Source organism: Sorex fumeus, unplaced genomic scaffold (assembly GCF_029834395.1).
Source record: "Sorex fumeus unplaced genomic scaffold, SorFum_2.1 ptg000008l, whole genome shotgun sequence".
Taxonomy (NCBI): domain Eukaryota; kingdom Metazoa; phylum Chordata; class Mammalia; order Eulipotyphla; family Soricidae; genus Sorex; species Sorex fumeus.
The window spans coordinates 12,410,987-12,425,021 of record NW_026606065.1 but is presented as its reverse complement, the minus strand read 5'-3'; the positions used below and the strand labels follow the sequence as shown (position 1 = coordinate 12,425,021).

At 34.6% G+C, this 14,035-nt stretch overlaps 1 protein-coding gene across 24 annotated transcripts in view; it reads left to right on the top strand.

Moving 5' to 3' along the window:
* RIMS1 (regulating synaptic membrane exocytosis 1) overlaps window positions 1–14,035 on the top strand; it is a 518,137-nt gene that overhangs the window by 368,975 nt on the left and 135,127 nt on the right. For 18 of the 24 annotated variants that reach the window (XM_056109989.1, XM_056109987.1, XM_056110000.1 and 15 more), the window contains 4 exons: window positions 353–509; window positions 1,217–1,342; window positions 2,898–2,960; window positions 7,556–7,645. In XM_056109989.1, the coding sequence (XP_055965964.1) occupies window positions 353–509; window positions 1,217–1,342; window positions 2,898–2,960; window positions 7,556–7,645 (436 nt within the window). The remainder of the gene's footprint in view (window positions 1–352; window positions 510–1,216; window positions 1,343–2,897; window positions 2,961–7,555; window positions 7,646–14,035) is intronic. The other 6 variants (XM_056110006.1, XM_056110004.1, XM_056110003.1 and 3 more) reach the window with 1 other exon arrangement.

Sequence of the window (14,035 nt, the reverse complement as noted above, 5' to 3'; positions counted from 1 at the left end):
ATATTAATGTATTTCACTGTTAGGTGCTTGATTTGTGTTGTTGAAAAAGCACTAACTCATTCTTTAAATTGAAATAGTATCTCAGACTCATGATGTCAGAGGCATCAACTTTCATATTATACTCAGTGCCTCCATGGTAACTTAAAGCCATAATGCAATCCGTTCTTCTGCATGCATAGTTTACACTCTGCATATGTATAATTGATACTTTTCAAGATGATGCTAATATTACTGGTTGCATGGCCTTTAATTTTAGTAGGTCCATAGCTGCTTTGATATAATTTAATGTTTCCTCATTAATAGTTACATTGTAGAAGAATACTAACACTTTTTTTGTGTGTACTTTTGCCAGTGGGTTATAGATCTAGTGCTAGAGAAAGTAAATCTACAACGTTAACTGTGCCAGAACAGCAAAGAACAACTCATCACCGCTCACGTTCAGTATCTCCTCATCGCGGCGATGATCAGGGAAGGCCGCGTTCACGTTTACCAAATGTGCCATTACAGAGGTAGGCTTTGAAATGGGCCTTGTGTCTCTGAGTACTTTTTAACACAGTGCAGTGTAAATTACACTAAGACAGAGTTAAATGATGTAACGTTTTTAGTAAGATATTTTGTCTTTAATAATTTCTTACAAAATGCCTTTATATTCTCGACCCACCTATATGAAACATCATGTTTTTTAGATCTCTGAAAATTTTTCCTACGTAAGAAGTTTATATGACAAACATAGATATAAGAACTTTTTAATGTACTGTTTTCTAGTTTTCTCTATTCGGAGAAATTGCATGATAATGAATCGACCTGTGGAAAGAAGTAGCAAAGGGAATAAGGTTAAAAGCAAACATATTTTTAAGATAATTAATATTATTTCTTTAAAACACATTAAATATTTGGGAAATTTTATAATACATAAGTAATTGTGCTTCATTTCCTCTTACCCTGAAATATAGATATGAAATTGTAATCAAATATTCAAATAAAAATTATGATCTTTTTTGATAAAGGTGTAAAAGAAAACTGGAAAAATTCAACACGTGGAAAAAAAAATACAGAAAAAGATCTTTAACTCTTTGATATAACAGTACTTGGTTATGATGTCAACACTTTTCAGACCATGTCCATTTGTCACTTACTTTCAATTCTTCCCCACTCTCTGTGTCTGTTTGGAAAGATGATGTAATATGATGAATAGGAATTTTTGTAATCATTTTAGGAGTTTAGATGAAATTCATCCAACAAGAAGGTCACGCTCTCCAACCAGACACCATGATGCCTCCCGAAGTCCAGCTGATCACAGATCCAGAGATGTGGACAGTCAGTATTTATCAGAACAAGACAGGTACTTTTTCAGATTATGATCTCAACTTATAAAATTGTTTTAAATTTTTTAGCATATTATTGATATAATAGCGTGTTCCACTAAAGAGCAAAAAGGATTCACTCCTGAAAATTGAACTTCTCTCAAGGAAGAACTCTTTAGATGATCTATAAAAATATAGTGTATCAGATTTGGCCAATATGTTGTCAGAATAGGTGCATTTTTTTCAGAATTAAAAGTTATGTTTGACCAGTTTGTTATTGATTGGAATACTGACCTAAATTTTGAAAGAATCATGTGTAAGAAATTGTCAAATATTTTGTGTGTGTGTGGGTTGCAGTCTTTGGAATGTCATTCATTCTAATCGAATTTTATTTATGTGATTTAAAATTTTTGGCTGTAAGTCATCTTAAAGACTTAATATTTCTGTGATGATTTTAGTAGTAATAGTTTTGTTACAATTCTACTCCTTTATGAATTATATTTTTATAAAATATAAAATATTGATATAGCTTTTCATGTAAGGATGTGTACTTACATTTAATTATGCATTTACTTATGAATAAGTCCTTCCTAGACACGATTTCTAACAGTCTGCATTATTATTGTATTGGTCTTTGTGCTCGTGGACTTTCTTAACCACATATCTGTACTGTCAGTCTGATCAGAAGCTCAGTTACCTGTTTTAAGATTTTACACTACCATTTTGTTGAATACTCTCTTTTGAAAGTGGAAAGAAGAAAACCTTTTGGAGAGTGATAGGGAGATGATACAGGTGCTGAATGGTTTGTCTTTTGCTGAGCAGCTAAGGACCAAGGACTCAGGTGAAGTTTTATACCTCCTAAAATCTAATAGAAAGTGGGTGATGTCCGGAAGTTCAAGAGATGGAGTCGTACTGGGACAGATACCGCAACAGAATGCTACACTGCTAAGCTTGAGCCACTTTGTCAACTTACAGTGAGGCCAATATGAATTTAGCTTAAAAGGGGAAACAAGAGTTCTTGGCCAAAATTTCAATTTCAGAATATCAAAAAATGTATTAATTTTGCAGCAAACATGCATATCCTTGATTAATTTGAGTGAACAGTAAATGTCTTATAAAAAATGTGCTACTATATTTTCAGTGGTTTAAAAACTAAGAAAATTATCAGACTTTAAGTGATTTAACAGTTTAAAGTATTAGGGTTCACAATAGTTTCAGAAACGATGAATTTATATACCATTTAAAGTTATTAAAATTGCCCAAGTGTCTAGTACTGGAAATAAATTTCTATGTCTTATTTGGGGTAGGTTTATTTTTGTTTTGTTTTGTTTTACTTTTTTCCTGTAAAATTACTTTCAAGTACAGTAATAAATCAGCAACAGGACTTTTATCATAATGTTTGTACTTTATTGTTTAAATTATTTAAAATACTGTCATGTTTATTTTTGTTTAACCTCTCAAGCAAATATGCTAGTGCAGACAATCTGGTTTCTTCCCTTTTCATGTTCTCATCGGCATACCATTGGCATACTCCATATCATTTAATGCTTCATAATTTATCTGTTTCACTCACCACCCATCCTGTCTGTGCAGTGAGCTTCTTATGCTGCCCAGAGCAAAACGAGGACGAAGTGCAGAATGCCTACATACTACCAGGTAAATATAGGGATTTGGTAATGGTAACTGTCTGTGGTAACTCTTTCCATTCCACTATTCTTCTGTCTCTCCCTTAGTGTTTAATTCAAAATATGTCAGATGAATTCCCAAGTATTCAAATTTTTTGCTGTAGGCTGGAGAGATAGCTCAGAGGGAAAGTGCTTGCCTTACATGCAGCCTACCCAGGTTCAATCCCTCACAGAGCATATTGTCCCCCAAACATGGCCACAGGTGATCCCTGAGCAAGAGCCAGGAGTAAGCCCTGAGAGCCACCGTGATCCCAAAACAACATTTTTGTTGTGCATGGAAGTCATAGAGAAGGGTCTACATATATCTTACCCTAATTCAGGTAAACTAATTTTCTTTCTGTACATTCAAAATCCAGAGGCTGATGAACCTCTTAAAACTTTTTACACACATGATCCTAAAACTAAAAAAAAAATTTTTTTTCTGTAATTAAAATTTAAAGTGCTCACTTTAAGCACACACACACACACACACACACACACACACAGTCTAGTCACGAGTGTTCTGGTATGTATGGCAGTTTGTATGACAGTTATTTTTATTATTGTAATTCTGCATTATTTTTAAGTATTTTTTTTGCAATCTACTCTAGTTTATGTTGTTTTCCTTTTATAAAGTCCTTGCCAGTTTGTTTTTAATGACTGGATTTTACCTTTTTCTCAAAAAAGAGGAAAGATTTTAGACATAATTGACTCTAAATTCATATTCCTTTAGCAGTGCCATCACCAGATTAGAATTTCTATAATGTAAATAAAATTGATTATAAAGGGTGATAACAATGTAATACTTTGCAAGCTAAGAAGGGAAGAAAACTATTATCCTCAATTGGAATTTAGAGCATGATTATTGTATCATATTGGTTTTATAACTAAATTATCTGACTGATTGCTTATAGAATATAATTAGTAAATGTCAAATTGGAGTTAATATAAAGTAAAATAAAATTGCAAGTCAGTGAAGCAACAACACACAAAAATAAAATTTTCAATAATTTTTTTCAAGTAAGAAAGAGAAGAAAAGAGCTATAACTGAATTACCTATAATACAAAGAAAAATGCAAAATTTATTGTGTTCATGAGAACCTCATGGTTCTGTTTGTAATCTGCAAACGTGATTTTACTAATCTGAGTCTTTCTAGACTTTTTCATGCATAAAAGTATACCATTGATATCCACTGCCATGCTTGCTTATACTGTCACAAGAAGACAAAATACTCGAGCCAAAAAAATAGATAAAATTATAAATACTATAAAATTCTATAAAAATACTATAAAATTCTTTGTAATGTTGAATTACTCATGCTTTCTTTTGGCAAATAATTTGTTATAAAACTAATTCCTTTGAAATTTCAAAACTTTTTTTATAGTTATGTTTATATATAATGACAAAAACTATAGTAGGCACCTGATCTGTGCCACCCACTGTGTAGATATTGCTACAATACTCACATTAGTACTCCAAATAGACTATATTTTAATTTTCATTGCTTTCTTCTTTTGAAATAACAAGAATGTTATATTCAAGTAGTTTCATTATTTTGTTTTGTATTATCTTTAAAATATCTCATAGAGCCAAAAGTTTGTACAGTTGGTAAGGTGCTTGTCTTACACACACACAGCAAATTTAGGTTCAATACCTGTCTCTACATATGGCCCCCAAGTACTGCTGGATCTGGCCCAATCCCCTATGTTACCACTGCAAAAATAAAAGCCATTATACAGATACTTAGGGATTTTTAAGAAAAAATATTTGAGAGTTTATTTTTCACAGTAAACAAGGAAAATAACATATTGAGTGCCAAATACATTGTTAATTATTTACTATACGTAAGTTACTGACAGTAGTAATGTGATATGAAGTGATTGTCCTCATTTTACCCAAGAAAAAGACTAAGAAATTATAATAATAATAGCGCAAAGATTCTAAATCAGTGCCACCTGTAATTTTCTACTGAAATAGCTTGTCTATAAAAAGTTCTTAGATGGGTGAGACCTGTCCTGTAGATTTAATATGCACAGCCTATTAAAATACGTACTAAAGAAATCTGTCTTATAATAGTCAATCCATTTTCTCCCTATTTAACCAAACCATTCTTTCTTATAACAGAACCTGATAAGATAGTGTTTTACAGAAAATGTTGCAGCTGGCTACTGATGCCTTTTATAATTTATACCTGTTAATTCTCACAGCATCCCTAATTGGGGAGATGGTACCTCCCTCATTGTTTAATCACTTGAACTGAATTATTCACATTCTATACAGTAAGTGGCAAAACCATGGTGAGAATGCAGGCCTTTAAACTATATCTTATGTTGTTTTCCCTCTGTTTCCAAGTGTTTGATTACCCCTGTTAAAATGTTCCTAAAAAAAAAGATGGTTAAGTTTTGTCCAAATTCCTTAGAAAAGTTATATCGCAGCCTGTTAACAAAAATGTTTACCTCAGTTTAGGAGTTTAGGAGTTCAAAAGAAATCTTTTTCTTTTATAGAGTAGATTGAATCCTTAGTGCCTAAAAAATTTATTCTTGGTTCTTTCAATTAGGATACAAACATTTATTTTTTTTTAAGTTGGAACTGAGAGTTCCTTGATTTGGCCATTAGCATAAACATTAATGAAACACTGGCATGGTGATGTTTAGTTTGTCTTCAGCAAAACGTTTTTATCTTCTCCATTTTACAACACCTTAAATAAAAAGGGAAGATGGTCCTTCATAATTATTAGTGAAACCTTTGTTGACATCATTGAGTTATTAAAAAGTTAATTGCATGTAGTTTGCCTTTGGTGGTTGTAGACAGTTTAAGATCTCCCAAAGCTGGGGACTGGATTAATAGCACAGCGGGGAGTGTGTTTGCCTTGCACGCAGCCGACCCTGGTTCAATTCCTAGCATCCCATATGGTCCCCCAGCACTGCCAGGAGTAATTCCTGAGTGCAAAGCCAGGAGTAACCCCTGTGCATTGCCAGGTGTGACCCAAAAAGCAAAAAAAAAAAAAAATCTCCCAAAGAAATTCAGATAAAGTTGCTGTTTTTTTCCCACAAAATAATAGTTCACTTTTTGGTTCACTTGTGCACTTCACCCTATGGGTGCATTTAGATCGAGAAACTGATCCGTGGAAAGAATTTTTCCACGGCAGCTGCTTCTCTATCTCTCTCCGTCCTTCCTAATTTACCTCATCTCAGTGTCAGGATCCAAGTCATACCTTCACTGCTGATCAACTTTATATCAGTTACTATAATATTAACTCATTTAATTACGTTTTAACCCTCAAATGATATAATTTAATTTGTTCTTTGGCTGTGATTGGTTTGCTTCAATAAAATCAGGTGAAATCACATCAGGGATCAAACAGTGAGTTTAAATATTAATAGAATTTAGTTAACATAATTTTTCAATTTAGACAGGTAAGTTACAATTTGCACTCTTTATCATACATATGAAGACAGATGCCTGTGAGTCCATAATTTTAGTAATTCAAGTTTAACTTGAAATAAAAACTGATTTTCTTCTGAGGATTTTCTTCTTCTTTTGGTCTTTATTTGTAGCTAGACTACCTAATTTTTCAGGCATATTTGCTTCATATATATTATTCTGTTTCCTGCATTTTGTTTTGCCATGTTGCAGACATCTTGTTAGGCACTTTAAAATATTACTTCACAAGATGCCTTTATTAAAGAGATGTTCTCACTGGGATATTTAGAGATAAGAGTCCTAACAGTGAGTTCCGGTTATAAACAGATGTCTTATCCTTTACCTGCTAAAAATAGCTAAAGTGTAGCATTTAATTAGCAATTCTCCATGAAATTATACATAGAAAAACATTAAATTAATATATAACATATTTTTTAAGTATAAATATTATTAATTGCATATTTCTCTTATATAAAAATCTGTTTCCTTATGTCAGAATTCTAGTTTTGTTATTTGTTGTTTACTTGTTGATTTTAATTATGGTTGATTTTGCCATTATTTTACTTTTGCGTAATTTTAATTTGTAAAGCTCAATTCTGCCTACTTATACTAAAACCAGATCAGTGGCTAGACAGAATTTTTTTCTCTTCATCACAAATGCTCTAACTCAAGAGTATTGAGACTTACTGCGAAGTACGAGTTAGGTAAGAGCAATTGGAAGTTGTTCCTCCACTTCCCTCGTCTAGTGTCCTCAACCAAAATAGTTGAGTTGTAAAATTTTTCTCCTCTGATGTCCTTCATTTTGTTTTGGTGTGGCATCTGTTCTTGGTAATTAAGTTTTAGGCATTTTGTTTTAGTGTGTTTTCTCTACCTAGTTTTTCATAAGTAGGTGTGATTTAGTCTCATGTTCCAGGCTGAGACCCTTTTTTTAAAAAAAAAAATTATGCAAAGCAATTCAAGCATAATCTTTGTTTAGTTTCATTCTCTAAACAAAATTCCGCACTGCCATTCTGTCAGCTTTCTCACACCCTTATGAACGGAATCATAGTGTTTCTACACTTTATGTAAAGGGGGCATTATTTTATGCTTTACTCTCTAACATGGTCTTCCTTTGTTTCCTTTGTCTTTCTCTTCTACCACTGGATGCAATGCACTGGCACTAGTGAACTGCAGCCCTCCCTTGACAGGGCTAGGAGTGCTAGTACCAACTGCTTGAGACCAGATACTAGTTTGCATTCACCAGAACGAGAAAGGTATAAAATAAAGACTTTCTTAATTTCCTGTCATTTGTACTAGTATCTTTTCTTCAGTCACTTCATTTTGTTCCATGTGTGTCTCATGGGTTGATTCATTCATATTCACATTGCTGACTGTCTACATTCCCCCTTACTCTACAGGTCTCTGGAGAGATATGTGTATGTAGATAATCCAAAGAGTACACATACACATATTTCCGTGAATGTTGTTGCAAATGATGTAATGTAATTTGTAACTGCTTCTGGCTGCAGCTTCTTCCCTTCTGTTGCTCTTAAATGATTTATTTTGCACAGTATTCAGGGAGCCTTCGGTATGCTGATCATTTTATAAACTCCATTGGAGGGTACATTAACTTCCCTTTGAGTTTCACTTATTGCATTTACAGGGCTAACAATTTTCTCCCAAACCGAAAGAGTCCTTTTTACATGGAATACTTCTGTTGTCCGTCTTTATACGATTTTAAAATCAACTCAGCCCTCTTATAAGAAGGATTATATTTTCCAACGTGACTGATACCATCTTGTGGACTAGACAAACACTGGATGAGGGGTTGGGAGCTCAGCGGTAGGTGAGAGATCGTAACAGCCTCAGATCTGTTTGGCTGCATAAAGAAGTTAGATTTCCAAGTATAAGGATGTTGGGCACTTTATTTCAGAAAAGGTGGATTTAAACCAATAAAGTCGGAGAACCTCTAATAACACTATATTGTATTTTAGCAAAAAAAAAAATATGTGTCTACCTTAGATTTCTTTATGGGCTGCAACATAGAGCATAAACACACTTAATTTTAAATACACATAACATAATCACACATAATTTTGCTTCAGGAGCTCAGAACGTGCCATAGAGCTCTTGCCTGACATGCATAAAGTCATGAATTCAAACCCTGGCGCCTCCAGCACTCACCTACACTCTGGTGCCTCCAGCACTCACCTAGACTGTGAGTCACCTAGACTCACAGAGCCTGACAACTGTGATATTTGGGTCCCTGGCAATAAATGGCCTAGAAGATGATCCAGTAACTGAAAACTCGCTGAGAGCAAACCATGACAAACTAGAGCTAAAAACCTATGCCCATTACCACTGCCGGCTCCTAGGCAATCTCGCTACCTAAGGATCCCTTGTGAGGGGGAAGAGGGGAGTTTTTAACTAACATAAAATTCGCATTTTAGTAGCACAGACAGTCTCTTAATTGCGGGCAACTAATTTTTCTATTATGATGGAACTTTCTATTCCAGTATACTTGGTTGTAATCAGTCTTCTTGTTATTAATCATTGCTTACTTCTCGGTTATAAATCATTCAGTGAAGTCGATAATATTTCAGAATTCCTAAATAAAATATTTCATCATATCGGTATAATTCATATATTCTTCAGAACTTCTGAAAGTTCTTTATGGTAGGGACCAAAGCTGTAGTACAGTGGTAGCCTATTTACCTTGCACACGCACACCTGGATTCGATCCCCAGCATCCCATTTTCCCCAAGCTCCGCCAGGAGTAATTCCTGAGTGCAGAGCCAGGAGTAACACCTGAGCATGATCAGGTGTGACCCCAAAAAGCCACACACACACACATGCATACACACACACACACGCGCGCGCGTGCACGCACACACACAAAGTTTTTTTATAATAAATCTATTTAATCATGAGATGCTTATTTCTGATATTGAACAATACAGGTATGCATAAGCATTCTTAAGTCCATAATATTGTACTTAAAAGCTCCTTTGTATATTGTATTCTTTTAATATGCAAACATTGTGATGGAAAAACATGAAATATGATTTATATTTTATACATTCCTAATAGAAACTTTAGATGAAAGAATAGGCTTTCCTAAAGTTACAATTGAAATTGTTTTTATTATTCCCTCTTGATATATTTTATCCCCCAAGAAATATGAGCAGTAACAAAATTATTTTTGCATGTTCCAGTTATTAATAATTCTTAATATGGTTTATGGCTGATATTAAACAAGGTTAACCTTACTCCAGTCAGTAGGATATTCTGACTTGAGAAAGTCTATCCTGTTTAATAGCAGTGAAACCTCTCTAAAGTTTTAAATATCATCCTTCTCAGTAGTGTGCATTAAAATATAATCAAATGACGTGCATAATTTTAAATCTCTAGTTGCCATGTTTAAAAGGTGATGTTAATATTAATACTTTAACTCAGACCCAAAATATAATTTTAACATGGGATAAATTGCAGATTGGTGAGATATTGTGTGTGTGTGTGTGTCTTTTTCTCACTGCATCTGTGGCCATGGTATTGGATACAGAGGTCTGTTTTTATGCCACACACGTGTTTCCTGGTTACACTGAAGCCATAGAATTCACGAATCTATATGCTGGTGAATGAATTTCTTAGATAATACCTTTAAAACACACCAACCTGTAGACAGATAATTTTTCCATAATTCTAGTACTGATCATCATGAATTTTTAAGTGAATATACTCTGGAAAAAATATAATTGAAAAACTATAGTCTCTATAAATGGAATAAAAAGGAAGTTTCCATTAAAAATGAGGGGCCAGAGAGATAAAACAGCAGTACAGTAACCTGAGTTTGTATCTTAGCACCACATATGGTGGTCCTCCCTTATCCCACCAGTAGTGATACCCTGAGCGCAGAGCCAGGACTAAATCGTGAATACCACCAAGTATGCCTGAAAATAAACAAAATAAATCTAGAAATAAAAGGGACATGGCATTAAAAGTATTTTTACTTTATTGGGATCCCTTTTATCCCTTTGTTACCAGGAGTAAATAAAGGGAGATATATTGAAATCAAGAAAATTATAGAAGGATTACTACCAAAATGTTTTTTGTGCACACATTTATTAACAATAGATGAAATAGAGTAATACAGTGTCAATGGTAGTAAATTGGTAGTAGATTTATTTTCTTTGAAAAATGTATGGAAGGTTCCAGACAAAGTATACAGAGGAATTAATAAGAATGGAGCATATAAGATTTTCTAAGCTAATTGATTTCTCTGATTTACGAGACACGGTTAAATGTTACAGTAAATTTCTTAGAGTAGCTAAAGTATTAGAGTAAAAAGAATTTCAAAATTGTCAGTGCTTTAGACATTTGTAGAGGGATAACGGTTCTTTGGTGGTGAGTGTGATGTGGTAATATCATCCCTAAAGCACAAACATTTATACTCTTGTAAGTCATTGTTACCTCAACTTGAAGAAAAGATATTTCTTTTCAATGCCATGTGAACTACTAAGTATAAATAATTTACTGATTCTAAATAATTTGATTAACATTTGTATGCTGCTATAATACTTATTTCCCTTTTCTGAAATATCCCCATGACTTCAACAAATAAAGTTTTGGGTTAGTACCAAGGGTGAAATTGTCAAAGCAAATTTACACCCAGCATTATACTTCACGGTGATTCAAAAATAATGGAGTACCAGGTTCAGGTGACAGTCTTTTCCTGAGGGGTCCAGAATCAGCAGTTCCACTTTTATGTTTTTCCAAGAAAATAACACTGAGTGTATATAAGAAGGTCTTTTTCAAAGTCGTTGTACAACTCCATTCTTTTCAAGGAAGCACATGAGGCCATTCATTCCTTTGTATTCACAAATTGGGAAGGAATGAATTGAAAACTGGCATTTAGCCATTCTTTTCCTGAGTTACTTAATTTACTGCTTAAATATTTAGAAACTTTATTTTTATTTATTTATATCTTTATTTTTTTTGCTTTTTGGAGTCACACCCGGCGGTGCACAGGGGTTCCTCCTGGCTCTGCACTCAGGAATTACTTCTGGTGGTACTTGGGGACCATATGGGATGCTGGGAATCTAACCCAGGTGGGCCACGTGCAAGGCAAACACCCTACCCGCTGTACTATTGCTCCAACCCCCAGAAACATTTATTTTTAGAACCATTGATATGTAATTGTTTTTGTGTCTGATCTTTTGCACTGACCTCTCATAGGAACCATACCCTTATTAAAAGTAGTCTGTCCTTACTGTCTCCTTTTATTTAACTTCCTAGTAAATCCTGCAGTGTGATATCTGTTCTTTCCAACACTGCTGAAATCTGCTGATATGTGAAAAATTGACATGAATTGTTTTGGCTACTACCTGTAGCCTGAGACAACATTATTTATTTTTGTATTTAATTTTTTAAATTTTATTTTATTTATTTTTTTAAATTTTTATTAGTGAGACATCATGAGGTACAGTTGTAGACTTACAAATTTTTGTGCTTGGGTTTCAATTATACAGTGATCAAGTACCCATCCCTCCACCAGTGCCCATTTCCCACCACCACGGATCCCAGTATCCCTCCCACCGCCCATACCCCACCATCCCACCCTGCCTCTGTGGCAGGGCATTCCCCTCTGTTCTCTCTCTCCTTTGGGGTGCTGTGGTTTGCAAGAGAGGCATTGAGTGGCAATCATGTTTGGTCTATAGTATCCTTTCAGCATGCTTCTCCCATCCTGGGAGGATCCTCCTAAAACCCTTTATTTGGTGCTCTCTTCTCTATCTGAGCTCCCTTTTCCCCTAGCATGTGTGACTGGCCTCCAAGCCATGGAGTGAACCTCCTGGTACTTAATCTCGGCCCCTCTTGGGTGTTAGTCTCCTATTTTGTTACTTTATGTTCTTCAGATGAATGCAATCGTTCTGTGTCTATCCCTCTCTTTCTGATTCATTTCGCTTAACATGACAACATTTTAACAATAACCAGTCTGTCACCTGTACTGCCCCACTCCTCCATATACTCCACAGACTAATCTGTATCTCTTCATGACACTGCCTCGCTTGAAACCTTCCTAGACCACCCCCAAAAAGATTGTTTTCTAGTTTCATTTTCATTTCACTCTTGCATCCCATAATTCTGCATACATTTCCTGGAATTAAATACTTATCAAATTTTCCCACTGTAAAATTTGTGAAAACAGTGCTCGACTGTACTTCGGCAAGTCAAACCTTTCCCATGAAAGCTAGACCCAGATTTTTTTAAAACTGTTCTTTATTGACTTACTGTGTGATATACCCTTAATGCTCTTCATGGGATTTCAGTCATATTGTAATCCAATACCCATCCCTCTACCAGTGTAAATTCCCAGCACCAGTATCTCCTACTTTCCTCCTATCACCCTCCACCCCTCAACCCCCCCCACTTTTCATCTCTTCCTCCTTCCCTCCCTCCCTCCCTCCCTCCCTCCTTCCCTCCCTCACTTTCCCTCTCTCTCCTTTTGGGCATTGTGTAGAACCAAATTTTTAACTGGTTGACAGATCTTGTGTACATCACAGTAACTAAATAAAATCCATCATCTTCTCATACTTGTATGGTAAAAATCTGTTCTTTGATATTTTCTCTCCTTTGATTAATTTGACAAATGACCAGCCACATAATTTACAAAAATTTATCTTTTCTTTCTTCATACTTTATGTTTTTTCTTTCCTTTCTTTCTTTCTCTTTATTGCTTTCTTTCTCTCTTTTTTTCTGTCATTCTTTCCTTTCTTTTTTAATGAATATAGAAGTCCTATCAGTTCAACAACTTTTCAACACATGTTGCCTTGATTATAGCACTTCTCCAGTTTTATTATTTTTCTTTGCCTCATTAGTTTTCCTCATAAGCCATATTAATAGCTCTTACTATTTTTTGTTTCAACTTTTTGCCCATTAAAGATAATACTCCATACTTATTAACTCTATACTTAATTTGCTTATTGTAAAACCCCAAATATTATTTACAAATATTAAAGCTTATATTTTACTTAAAGGTATGTTTGTCCACTGTTTTATCCTATTTTTCCCCAAGAACAAAACATTCTAATGTTCTTTGGCAGTCTTAGTTTTGTAAATATAGCATTATCATATTTCATGAGTAAATTCTCAATCTAGGATTTTGAAAAACACCACTACAGCAGGAATGATACCTGAGCACAGCCTGAGTAAACCTTGAGCACTGCTAGGTGTGACCCAAAAATGGGAAGAAATGGAGTAAGGATGGAAGGAGGGAGGCAGGGAGGGAGGGAGAGAGGGGGGAAGGAAGGAAGGAAGGAAGGAAGGAAGGAAGGAAGGAAGGAAGGAAGGAAGGAAGGAAGGAAGGAAGGAAGGAAGGAAGGAAATACTTTCTCTTACATTCTTCTAAAATTGAATCTAGCTGAAGAAACGAAGATGGTAATCACCATACATACAATGAAGAAGTGTAGAAACTCGGTTTTGCTTTTCAAACTTGCTCTTACCTCAGCTAAGAATCAGCCAGATTGACAGAACCACAATTTTCTGCTGCTGTGTCAGGACTCATGTCTTATGACTGCCTTTTACATATTTTGCTATAATATTTGATACTTGCTGATAGTATTATATGGGCAGAGTTGATAAGAAAAAGCTAAGTTAATTGTGGTCGA